General features: G+C 30.8%; 1 protein-coding gene across 1 annotated transcript in view; it reads left to right on the plus strand.

Moving 5' to 3' along the window:
* Smp_154440 (protein kinase) overlaps window positions 1-13,677 on the plus strand; it is a gene marked incomplete at both ends in the record, with an annotated part of 71,393 nt that extends 57,716 nt beyond the window's left edge. The window contains 2 exons of the mRNA XM_018793881.1: window positions 6,920-7,657; window positions 13,144-13,677. Of these exons, the coding sequence (XP_018648349.1) occupies window positions 6,920-7,657; window positions 13,144-13,677 (1,272 nt within the window). The remainder of the gene's footprint in view (window positions 1-6,919; window positions 7,658-13,143) is intronic.
* Window positions 13,678-13,893: the final 216 nt, after the last annotated feature.

A 13,893-nucleotide genomic window follows, 5' to 3' on the forward strand; every position in this document is an offset into this window, starting at 1 on the left:
GCAGTCGGACAGAAGAAATGGGGCGTTTTAAATTTATGAATAATGGTGCACCACACCGTGAATCCATTTTGGTATTTCAACAAAACCTCTAACGCAAAAATGGGAGGATATCTGTAATTTACCTCCCACTAGTGATCCACGCTATGGCGACCCAGTTTACGTCCACTTGATTCATGATCTCAACTATATAAAATTACTAAAATCTCCACGAAACCCTCTTCTGATATTAAATAATTTGTAATTACTTTCAATAAAGAATTCTTGAAGTTGTATAGATTAATTATAATCATGACATAACAAAGACAGACGAGTTAATTCATGAAAATGTTTTTTTTTTTGAAAATTAAAAAAATATGTATGTAATTTACTTTTATTGTACTCAATTTTGTATCATAACTTTTGATATTTCTATAGAGATATATTATAAATCATGTATAGTTGTGTTCAAATAGATGATCTTCATGTCACATACTTTGCAAATAAAAGATAAATATCATTATTATTATTACTGTTATTACTATTATTATTATTCATTTCAGAAGATAATGAAAGATTCTAATGAAACCTACTTCTAGAAAAATTGAAATATTATTCAGTCATATAAAGTTACTCGTTTACTTTCCCAATGAAAATCGAGATACACTAATGTGAAATTATTCTAGTTTAACACTTAAATCATTTTCTTCTATTTTAGACTTTCACTTATTTCCACTTTTTGTTTGTTCAGGTACTTGTGCTTTTTTCAATGTATTGAAAATGTCATTTTTTTAGTACACTACTTCACATTTCAAATGCATTCAAACATCACGAGAACCATTATCACGAATTTACTTCAAATCATATATATATATATATATATATATATATATATATAGTTGAAAGAAATCAGTTAGTCATGTCGCTTTTCATAAGTTTATCCCAACATTTTCGGTCTTTTCATATTTTTGTGCATGGATCTATGTGTTACTGTATTTATTGTCGACAAACAGTACTGTCGATCGTAGCTTATAAAAAGGTTATTTACAATGTTTAGCGATGTATTGAATGGTTTGTATGAATATATGTAAAAGTGAATTCAGTGTATATTTAAAGATAAACACTGAAATTTACTAAATTCTTTTCGAATATACACTTATCAAGTACAATTGTAATAGCATACACATTTTTCCAGAGATATTATCGTCCAAATTCCGATATTCTATGTAGTACTGTTTATACTAATTACATATGATGACATCACCTAGTGAATTGTCTACAAAGAAATGATAGAATAGTTATATTGTTCAAACTATCGTATCTCAATAATAATTGTATTCATTGAAGTATCAAGTATATCATGCCGTTCATGTTTTTCAATTAAAGGAATATTTAAAGTCATTTATAAGATTATTTATATAATGGAGTAAATGAAAGCAAATGAATTACATGTGATCATGAATAGCATAGTATGAATTATTCGTTTATCAAAAATATAGCCTCTGAATGTCTTTTTATATCAATACTAAAACGGTGATACTGTAGTGGACGATAATTCAGAAAGGCAAACCAATTTATCGATTAGTGCTTAATTACACAGTGGCTTAGCAAAACATGAAATTCATACATTATGTACATCAAGTGCACATCTCCTTTGCATCATCCTTTATACACACTCCATTATTCCTCTAATTCTGTTGTTAGTTTGGTTGCTCTCAGATTTCTTTTCTGTTCTATTCATTATAATATTCTGCTGCCAGGCATCCAACTTCCGACTGGTGATACATACTACTTATATCTATCAACATAACTAGCATGCACCACAATACTAGTTATATGTGTACGTTCCTGCTGGTTTTACTAATTTATCTACAACAGCTGTTCTTCTATTTAAATTGACCAATTCTTACTCAGTAGATATAAGAAAACGGGTCAACTAGTTTAAATATGTTTATTGAATCCTAAAAAGAACCGAAATAATTATATGTGGGTAATAATGTTAGCTGGATATTCTGAAAACTTGTATTATAGTCAATATAAACTTACAATATACCATTAGCTAAGGCTTAAAGTGTATGTTTTTCTACTCCAAAGCTTTACAGGTCAACATCTTCATAGCTGTGTTTTCTAGGGATTACAGTTTAGTAAATATTATTGACAAACTTGAAAAGTGAATGAAAGAAGTCGTTCAATTCACAAAACTTTTGATTATAAACTCTCAAATTTGTAGTTTTTCATGGTGCATAATTATGTTTGCATTTGATCAATCTTTGCAAGTGTGTAACTTCCTTCTACTGATGTATTACAAGTTGATTGAAATCTAGATAGTTGATGTTAATGAAATTTGGAGTGAGCTGTCCTTTTTAATGGGTAGTCATCGGCCGGATATTGTTGTGCATCAGTATCGATGTTCAAATTGAGACCCAAGACTTTAACCATCATGTTAATCCATAAATAGTGATCTACAAGATTATATTGATCTAGTATCCTGAAGTATAATGTTTTGAGAGTTCAGACAGTGAGTACTGGAGTCAAGCCTCAGTATAAACCTCAACATTGAATTATAATTATATTCAGCAATCCAATTGTTGAATATCTCTATATTTTAACGTCTTTTAAAAAGATATTTTAAATGTAGCGTTCAATGGATTTCTTGTTTACCGAACTGTTTCCTTGATGCATTGGACAATCACTGTTTACTTTCATGTTAAATTGAAATAACATGTAAAGTATACCTCAGATTACCATTAAATAGTAAGATCTATTTAGTTTAATAATAAAATCTGTGATAAGTAATTCATTTCTTTTTTGAATACTATGACAATAAAAATAACAATTTTTGATTATTTTTGAACAAATGACATTTGATAACAGACCACAAAACACAATTTCGAGAATTATATTCTTAATCTAAAGAAATTACTTACGCCTGATACCCCTCGTAAAGAAGCATAGGCCACTCACCAGCATTCTCTAAAGAAATAATTTCACTTAATGGATAACATTTTTAGACTGATAAAGGAAATATTCTGTACTCTTTTTTTATGACATATTTCTTTAGAAAGTAATTGATTCTCAATGAAAGTGAGTTGCTATAATAATTTAACTTATCTGTTTGCCTACATCGTTGTGTAATTCAAACATTATTTATACATTACAAATTTATTGGTCGTTTCTGAACTTCATTGTGTGGTTTATATTGTACTAGAATAATAGCAATAACAGCGTTATTGAGTTTAATTGGTAAGATGACAATTTTGCTAAGGAATATAGTTTCTTATTTTGGTTGTTTATAGACATAAAAAAAAGTTTAGCTTCACCTTTGTAAAGATTTTAGTTGATAGACTTGTCTTTTTTGTATTACTCAAGGTTGAGCAATCTTCAGAAAGAGTGTGGAGTAAAACAGCTCCATACATATAGCTTGAAATTGAGTTAGTATTATGTGAATGTTAGTGATTGTAATCTAAAAGAAGTCATGTAATGGTAGTGTTATGAAAGCAGTAGATATATGACTGATTCCCGGAACTCCTAACATAAATTTTTGAGAATTACTTTAAAAGGTTTTTAGGTGTCACATTATGATAATGTCATGACAATCCAATAGATCAGTAAATAAATAAGATGATTAGGATAATTAAAATAACAAATTGCTGACAAAGCTCGTCTTTGTATCCCATCCAAACATTTTAAAGGACAGAACAAATGATCAACTGATTAAATGTAATAAGGTGTAAAATGTCACACTTTTGTTAGGTGAGTTATTTACAAGACGAAAAATTACTAGTGTTGGATAGCAACTATGATCGTCAAACAGCCAAATATTCCTCTTTTTCATTTCATGATGTTGTTTTTGTTTACTATATAAAAACATATATTCTCTTATTATAAGAATCTTTAACAGAAATGATAGTGTAAATTGCTACTTCAGTTCAATTAGAAAATTTCATTGTGAAATGTTGGGTTTATTCATCTGACTTATCAACTTGTATGAGAAATATTCCCAATGCCTTATATTTCCCTATATTAATATTCAGGTTTGAATTATGATCGATCTCGAATCTCACAGTTTGTTTATATTTCGTGAGTGCACACTGCTCAGCAATGACAGATTAAAACAAAACTACTGTCCAATACTACAAGATTTGAATGGTTCTCCAGCCGACATAAGTTTGCGGAGAAAACAGTTTTCAGTTTAATTTATTCCTCTGAGGATTTAAGTAATCACAAAATATTGACTAACATTAGGTGGTTAGAAGTCGTCCTAGGAAATTCCAGATCTATGTTTCGTGTGAGTTGGAACTCGTCAGAAAAGCACACCGGTAATATTGAGGGGACTATTGTTTTCGATAACATTCCAATATACACCACTCAGTTATGTAGTTTGATACATGACCACTGATCTATTCGAACATTAACTGACCTCCTGGAAGATTGGGATATTTGTTCGTATTGCAGTTTGAATGGTGAAATCAAAAAACTATAGACAAGACAAACATTTTATCTATCACTATTCAGAAGTGTGTTAGCTATTAAGTGGTGGTGGACTAGGTAATCTCTTAGAATCAATCCACTGATAACCTATAAATTGTTACAGATTATTGTGTCTTTACAGACTAGGCTATTACCAAATCAACTAACACTACAAAAATATGTAGCTTAATACTTGGAAAAAGGATCAATTATTTGCAAAAAGTCAAAGGTTTTAGAAATCTATTGTATAAACTTTATTCACAGAATGATTTAAATACATGAAAACCTAGCATTAATTATTGGTACAAACTGATCATAACTTTCGTGAAACTACTAAATATAACGTAGAAAGTAATAAACATCTATTTCAGGTGTAAAAATTGACTTTACAATCGGTATATAATTAGCATTTTCAAGTCAGTTTAACTAAAGCAATATTTGGGGTTTTTTGTGGAGATTTTTAGTAATTTTTTTATATGTAGTTAAAATTCAATAGGACGAAACGGCCGTCCAATGCTTCCAGGTTTTCCACGGTAGTCTAGCTTCAACTGACTCTGGATTTCAACTACATATAAAGCGATATTTATTGAGGAAAAACTATCCAAATATATATCAATAAAATATTATTAAGGATAAATAAATCTGAATATCATATGGTGACTCCCAGTAGAACATACCTCTAGGGATGAGACATAGAGAAATTGAAACACATGTCTAGTATTCATCAAAATTTATCAACAAATAATATTTACTTCCATAATTATAGTATTATTTCACTTTTCCAAACTGGATCATGAAATATAATCATTTGTATACTTAATGGTAAAGTAAATTGGATATGACAATGACATAATAATAACAAAAATGAGAAACAAAACCAAATAAAATTGGATAAAAACACTTGAATATCATCCAGCATGATCATACACATTCATTAGGAATCGATTCACCAAAGAGTTATTAACACTTAGTTAAAGCTTAGTAAAACCGTTTGTTGTTTCAAGAGTAAATAATTTTAATACTGAATAAATTAGACAAAATACCTTAAACACGTCATGATTTACAGTATTAAGATATTAGCTAAAGCAATTGAATTTCAATTACTAGTACTTACAAGTTTGAAACAGTAACTCTACCCACCTATATAAGTTCAACTGTTTGCATATTTTTTTAGTTAAAAAATTAAGTAGATAAACAGATTAAGTCACTTTAGTAATGGTTTACATTAATATAAATGTATTAAGCAAATATATCATATAGTTGAATGCCTGTGAAACTAAGTGTAAATAATTCACTCGGTATGGTTTGTGGCTATCAGGACTCAGTAGCTCAGTGGATAACGCGATGGCGTTTGAAGCGAAAGGTGCTGGATTCGAGTCTCAGAGTGAACACCAACTCTGAGATGCAGGTACATCTGGCTGACGAGTCTCAAATAGGACGAAACGCGCGTCAAACTGGATTCCACTGCTAGTCACTGTCCATCTTTGCTTATAATGCTTGTGAACTAAGGCTATATCGAGGCAATACGCCTAGTATGCACATATGGCGATAAGAGACTGACCAGTTGCAGTCCTAAACATCAATGGGAAGATTCAAGCAAACAATACTAAGTGAATTTGATGTTCATTAATGTTCTCGATAAAAAAAATTCAGAGTAGATTCTGTACAATATTTATTCCGTAGAATTCATTGATTAAAATGATCTGCATCAATTGTTCATATAAAAAGAAAAGTACAATAATTCATTTTTTCGTCATCCTTATCTATTGAACGTTTAGTAACTATATAATTCTCAAGTATAATTTAATCACAGTATAATCGTGATTGATTGTGACAAGCTATTTATTTTCTTTAAAGTATCATCATTTAGAATTTTAATCCAAAGATAAGTTAAATAAATAAAGTTGACCTAAAACTTCATTTAATTTTCAAGTAGAACAAACAGTTAAAAGGGGAGAAATTCTAAAGAGTTGTATCACTTTATTTTCTCAGTTCTCACCGATATCCCTTAAGGAATAGATTAATTGGAAACATAAACCAATTATGTAAGACCAACAGTGAATACTTTAGTCTTGAAGTAATCTAAACTTGGTTATGATACTAAACATTTTCAATGAAATAGTGATGTACCTCGATTTCTCCTCCACCTCCAACTCAATTCCACTGTTACATTCATTTCTTTGTTATTATAGGGTATTCATTCAACTGTGATTCATAATCGAAGTTATAAATTATTAAGTTTTTCTTAAGTGAAACAATCATCTGCTACACATTTCCGATTTTCTATGGAATTCTGTTTTTCGTAAATTGAGTCAAGACTTTTATGATCTTCATACTCTAAGCTAATTTATCACAATTCAATCAAAAAAATTACATTATCTACTATATGCTTGGAATGTTCTTTTTAATCATTAGTAACCATTAAGAGAATCTGCTTAATTAAATACCATTATTTCAATTTACATTTGCACAGAATATAGAACTAAACGGTCACTACAATGAAATAGATGCAGTAACATCATTTATCTCTTCCAATTTATCATCTATATCAACATTACAGGAAAAGAGTCAAACAATACAATCATACTTGAATATAAACGAAGAGTTAAGGACAATGAGGAAAATGAAGAACAACAATTTAAGTGTTCTTAATTATGTTGATCATTTGTCTAAAACAGATTTGAAAGAAATTACAATTATATGGACAAATATAAATAAACCAATAAACGTAACTTATTATTTTATGGAAACATGTAATTATGTATGGAATAGTCAATGTGAACAAAAATATTATGGTCATTTAAATATTGGATTACCTGACATTTTTATTACACATTTAAACCAAAAATCTATTTCTCAACCAGTCAGTTTTACCAATGAATATTTGATAAATAAGCAAAATAACTTTAATGAAAATTTTGGACATTCCAATAACTGTAATAATTCAACTGTCTCATTAATGGATCAAAGAATTATTAATATGCAGACAATATATTTACAAGACTGTAATTCAATGAAATGGATGTTTTATACAACAAGATGGCCTTCTTTTCTTGTTCCAGGTAGAATGTTGACTGAAAATTTCTTAAAACCTAACTGGGCATTACCATTACGTCGTGCTTCAACTAAACAATTGTTCGACGATATAAATCGTTATATATTGAGTGTTGAATGGGCTCATTCAAGTCAAATACTTATAATCGACCCCTTGGTATGTCATAATGAGTTTTCTTTCCAATGTAGAAACAAAATATCACTAATGAAATTATTTACATCCGTGTAAAGTAGGTTTGGCTTAGACTGACAGACTTTTCCCATTTACGGTTACAGAGAATGTAGGATATTGTGAATGGAGTCAATGAAAAACGACGTTTAAACCAACCAAAATGAAGTTAAGCCATAAGGCCTCCTTGTATGGTACATTTTCGTCCTCAAAAATTGTAATTAAGTTCAGAGTAATTTTGATTTTTCAACATAGAATCTTGCTCATCAGAATAGAGTCACTTACTTCTGAATGTTCAGAAAACAGAACATTAATTACGAAACAATCCTTAGAGAAATATCTTGTTATTATTTTTCAATAGTCATCTAACATTCGTCGACTCATGATCCGTGTCAGGTAGAGACAGGTATCTACCTCAGACAATGGAAGATGGTCGCACAATCTCATGGATGGGTTGAAGTTAAACATTAACACCTTTGGATGACGACTTAGTGGTCTAAAGGTTATGCGTTCACGCGCGGGACTGAAGGTCGTGGGTTCGAATGCCGTATGTGGGGTCGTGAATGTGCGCTACTGATGAGTCCCATACTAGGACGAAACGGCAGTTCAGTGCTTTCAGGTTTTCAATGGTGGTCTAACCTCGATCAATTCATAATCTCAATCAAACATTTAACAATCCTTGCAACCTCACACTGTTTATTATTTAAAAGGTGATAACTTAGAAAACGATCAGAATGAGTGAATATAAAGTGTTAATTAAATTATTTGTTGTACTAAATGAGGATTGAATGAAACTGAACATAACTAACAGTTCTTTTAACAGAAATGATGGAACTTATGAAGATCTAAATTACCGTATTCTGAATTTAGACTGGGTTGATGCAAAATATATCTTAAAATCCACTTATATTCTGTGTCTCAAAAATTGATTTAAGGAAAGTAAGCGTTTTGAAAATTTAAAACGGTAGTCACAATGACAGTCTGCTTATTGCCATGATTTTTAGTCTATATTTTTGTCGATAACTGAAAAAAGATACCTCGAGGTACAGTTCTACAAGTGAAAACTATCAATGAGTATTTAGTTGCAAGATATAAAGGTAAGTAAGATTCCGTTTTTCGATAACTTAATTTTGAGGTATGAATACAGGTTAATTCATAGTAGCACGGATGTCTCTCATGTTCAATAACTGTAAGCTAAAAATTAATGGGAACAATAAATGGTTGATTGATTTGTGGTATTCATTCTTACCCTTATTCAGTTATTTCTCATTTGATAATTTAATAAGCTGTATAATCTCAGTTAAATATTTCATCTGTGATGAACAGCTCTAATTATTTTTATTACATATTTCATCACTTTTCCTAGTAATTCTGAATTCTAAGAACTGGAATTTCGGAATGGGTTCCATGAATAAATTATCAATTTTGAACTTCAGATTTGGATAGACTAGGGTATTGAAACCAAGAAGATTTACTGTTGAGACAGATGTTTTAGACTAGATGTACAGACCTAGACATTGGAACAATTTTTAACTAATATCGAATTGTTAATGCTAATCTAAGAAAATTCATCAAGAATCAAATAACTGGGAGTCTAAAACGCCTATCTTTATGTCCACAAAAGAGCTTTTTAAATCTGGTACAATTGTTTAATTATATTATGTACATATTTCAAGATTCTGGTCAGTTAAATTCCAAACTAATTCTTGAGCGACACGTACAGATGTAACAGAATTCGCATTCAGCTAATAAACAAAACTCAGAAAATTGTTGTCACTTTTCTAGGTAGCCAAACTAACGTAATTTTACCAGACTTATTTTATTTACCAAAAAAGCAAGTAATTTGAAGTTAGCATGTTTCAGAATTAGTAGTTTTTATTAAGCACCTCGATAATATATGTTTGAAAGGAAGTTATTACTTTAAAATATTCAAACCACCAATTTTCACAGCTCTTAATAGAGTTCTTCATACAAAGTTACGTAGCGGTACATCAGGTTAGTTTGGAGTGCTCGTTTTAGTTTGGTTTTTCAAATTTTATTCACAAGTGATGGAAACGTGATCGACTATGTATATTACTAACATTTATTGAATGATGGTTTATTATAATAGTACATGTGTACACAATAACACTATGCTTATGAATAATGTACTCCACCATTTTAAGAAACTCGTCCCATAAGTTCAACAAACGATAGATTTAAACTGTTAACAAAGTATGTTCATTTAGTAAGTGATAGCTAACACTACTCAATAGGCTTATAAGCAAAACTCCAGTGTTTGTAGAGAAGGTAGTTAGATTTGCGTACTAGTAGAAATATTAATACTAAGATGCAAGTATATGCCTTTGATAAGGTTGATACAGAAATTAGTTGGCGAGTTTATCAATTAAAAACTTGAAAACAACGGGATTCGTTCATATTTATGTTCACAGAGTTTCTTAGGAAAACATTTAAATCGAAATAATTTATTATCTCCGTTTTAGTAAGCAAAACCTACTATTCAGCTAAACTTATAATGTATAAATATTCTCATGAAATATTTTAGGAAAACAGATAAGATATGTAATAGTCCATTGATTTACAAAGTTTTATTATCTTCTAGAAATTGTATAAAAAGCGTTTAATTGCAAATGTTTTATGATTATGTTTGAGATAAGCGTGTTTATCATGCGAAAATGTTTAAATTAGATCTCATCTACTGATATATAGGTGAAATTCCTTAGTTAGAATATATAGGTTGTGATTTGTAACAGACTCAGAATTCTGAAATCGCTGTTCCTTTCAGTAATTTCATGTGCGTTCTTGATTAATACTTTCTTTCGTTAATGAGCTTTTATGTCCGAGAATAAAAATAAATGGATTTCCGTGCACAGTACACTCATGCTATTTATTTTCTGACCGGATCCAAAATTCTCAGTTCCTTCGAAAGCTTAATATGACGTGTCTTCTATTGAAATAAATCATTCTGCCACCTCTCCCATGCTACGTACACCAAGTTATCTACTTCTTCACTTTTTCGATAAACTAAACTAACCGAAAAACCTTTAACTACAACAACAAACTGGTGATCGTAATCATCTTTTAGTATTCCAATTCATAACTCATGTCTTTATCAAATAAGAAAATAGCAAACTACAATGTACTATTATTTCTAAATCATAGAAGATACATAAATCGGATATTTTTGGCTCAAAACCGAGTAATTAATTCTGTTGAGTCGGCTTCCGGAGAACTCTAACAGAGCCTCGTGAGGCTCATAAAGAGCCCCAACCAATCAGCGATTAATTAGAAGTTGTGTGAAGTTATGTTACTAAAATAACGAGATCCTGATTGGCTGATTAACACACTGCTACTATGTTTAGCAGTATTCTAGAACTTTCGGTAAAACTCAAGGTCTCTTAAATTACTATAAAATCCCTGTATTTTCTGTACATGAATGAACCCTGTAGTAAAGTGCTTCCTTCACACTTTGTGCCTTTTCTCTGGTCTTCAAGTCGGTGTATATTTCTAGCTCGGGGGTACGGAACTAGCTTAGGGAAGCGAATATAGCGTTCACAATCGACCAGACGTAACAAATTCACCATAAACCTACTGTTGTTTTTAACTGGTGAAATATATGACAATAGGTTATGTGTAAAAAAAGGAGGCTTTAAAATAGAAATAAATGTAAAGAAGGTTGCATTTGTGCGGCCGATCCTGATTACTAATAAACCGAAGAATAAAAGCGCCAGTCTCTTTATTTCAAATCTCTTTCCAATACATCCAAAAATTGTGAATAGTTAACATTTTTCGTTCATAAAGTTTGACAATGAAGATTTTAGAAACATAACCGTTCTGATAATCAAGTTTTAAGATTCTAGCTTGCGCTTAATCTTGTTTTGGATCATAAGAAAAGAAATTCTGGTTGAAAATACAAGTTAACATTTACATGTATACATAGAGACATATGCGTACAAAATCACATGGATACTTTCACAAGTCAAATGAACATATGATTTTCGGAAAGTAATTTATCAGGTTTTTTATTTGAAGGTAAAATTATCTTTTCTATATAAATACCAATGAATTTTTGTCAGGTTAAAGTATTTAAATCCGTGTTCTGTTGTACAAAGAGTTTTTGTTTATCACCTTTTCTTGTAAAAAGAGATATGATCATTAAGCTTACTTTCTTGCATACTGTTTCACAAGCTTTTTACAGAAATAACTAACTGTATTGATACATAATTTCCAATTGTAATAAAGTTATGATGTCAACTATTTGACAGATGGAAATAGATATATTTACAACTACTTCATATCATGCTCTTTCTAGGGAACCATTAGCGTACTTACACAAGAAATTTAGTAGCATGGGTAGTTGTCGATCAGAATATCTGGGTAACTAGAAATTTAAAATCTCGAATTCTATCTGTTTATGAGGAAGTGCTTTTGAAGTTTAATAATCGTGCTTTTAATAAACATTTTCATCTTAGTTTAACATACTTTTTCACCCATCCAAATGCCCTGGTACGGCCGAGAGTGGGGAGAGTCCGCTCTACCTCTCCAAATGCTCTCACATGGCCACGCAAATATATAGCCTCTGCCAGGGAAGTCCTACTCACTGCCTTCTCGTGGCATTACTGTTGTTTACGAAATTAAGAAGACGAAAAGCGGATGTCCTGCGCTATAACCGGGTTGGTGGATACGGAAAATTCACCTAGGGGTGTTATAAAACTCTGATTCCAAACTAATGGTGCACATGGGCTCCAGTATCCTGAAGGAACAAATGGCGTATGAATCAGTCGTTGGTCACTGGCTACCATGGGACTGCATCTCCTCACGATGCTCCACTGCCTTGTGGACTAGGCCTTCAGGTCAAAGGCTCGGGGTGTGGTCCCCTAAGAAAACCACCTGCTTCAGTCTGGGCACCTAGGCAGTATCACAGCCCTCACACAAATCAAATGAGATTTGTGAGGCGCATATTTATCTGGTGCTTCCTTGTACCAATATTTATGTGTTTAAATAAAATAAAATAAACCCATCCACTTATGATTCTTAGTCTAAACCGATCATTATAACTCGTAGTTACCAATATTTTACTAAGTTTCTAGTTTAAGTTTATTTCCTTACTCATTGAACTAATCTTTTATCGAGAATTTCATTCAAACTATTTGTGCAAACGAAAAAAATTATATTTGATTAATATTTATCTCTTACATCAACCTACTGCAAACAGGAAGACTTCAATAGCGTATTTCAGATGTTTTATTTTGAGAATTGTGGGTACTAGTTTGACAGTGATAAAGTTGAAATTGTTGGTTTATATTTGGAAAGCCGATATGGAGTATTTTTATGTCAACGCTTTATATGAAAATTAAAATTGAAATAATTCAAGAGTATTGTAGGATATTTTTTGCATGAATTATTGCTTGTGTTGTCTCATATAAATAATTAATCTGAAAATAGTTACAAATACTATCTATTACTTTCTTCAGGCCTTATCACCATTTTCACCGATAGCTCTTCGCATTATCTATGATCATAACGAACCTCAAAATGAGAAATGGATATACGTCTCTGAATGGTTATCACCTTGGCATTCAAGTACAATTTCTACAACTGAACAACGAGACAGATTTCCCGGAATTTCAATCTTCTGTTGGTTAGCCCTTATTTCAAACTGGATTAGTTATTTATCTCGATATGAATTATATCATACCTGTCTTGGTTATTCACGCCCTGAAACAACAATCTTTTCCAAAGCGTGCAGATTAACAGAGCCATTTGGTTCATGTTACATTTTTTCTCATTCTCTAACATGTGGTCAAATAAGTTTATTTGATGGTTGGATATTATGGTTAAGTAGTTTAATGATGCAGCAAATTACTAAATTCTCAGTAAAAGTATTAGATTACATTAATAAGAAATATATTAAATGTTTACCTGTGTGTCGTTTATCTTCAACTTATAATCCACTTAATGGCTCTTCTACAGCCATATATGTTTTCACTGATGTTGATGAGATTTAATTTCTAATTGGACAAAGTTTCAAGTTATTTTTTGTTGTTGATTTAAGTCTGATTAAAAAAACATTTTATTCTCATATCATGGGAAAATTTCGAAAAGATTGTTAAGGCAACAAACCATATCACAGATCCAATACTATTTTGTAATGCTATTTATAATCCTACTTAATTATCTTATGATCTTAAAATGATACATGAGTTAACGTTCTTCTAAAATTG

The sequence above is a fragment of the Schistosoma mansoni genome, chromosome 1 (assembly GCF_000237925.1).
Source record: "Schistosoma mansoni strain Puerto Rico chromosome 1, complete genome".
In the NCBI taxonomy this organism is placed as follows: domain Eukaryota; kingdom Metazoa; phylum Platyhelminthes; class Trematoda; order Strigeidida; family Schistosomatidae; genus Schistosoma; species Schistosoma mansoni.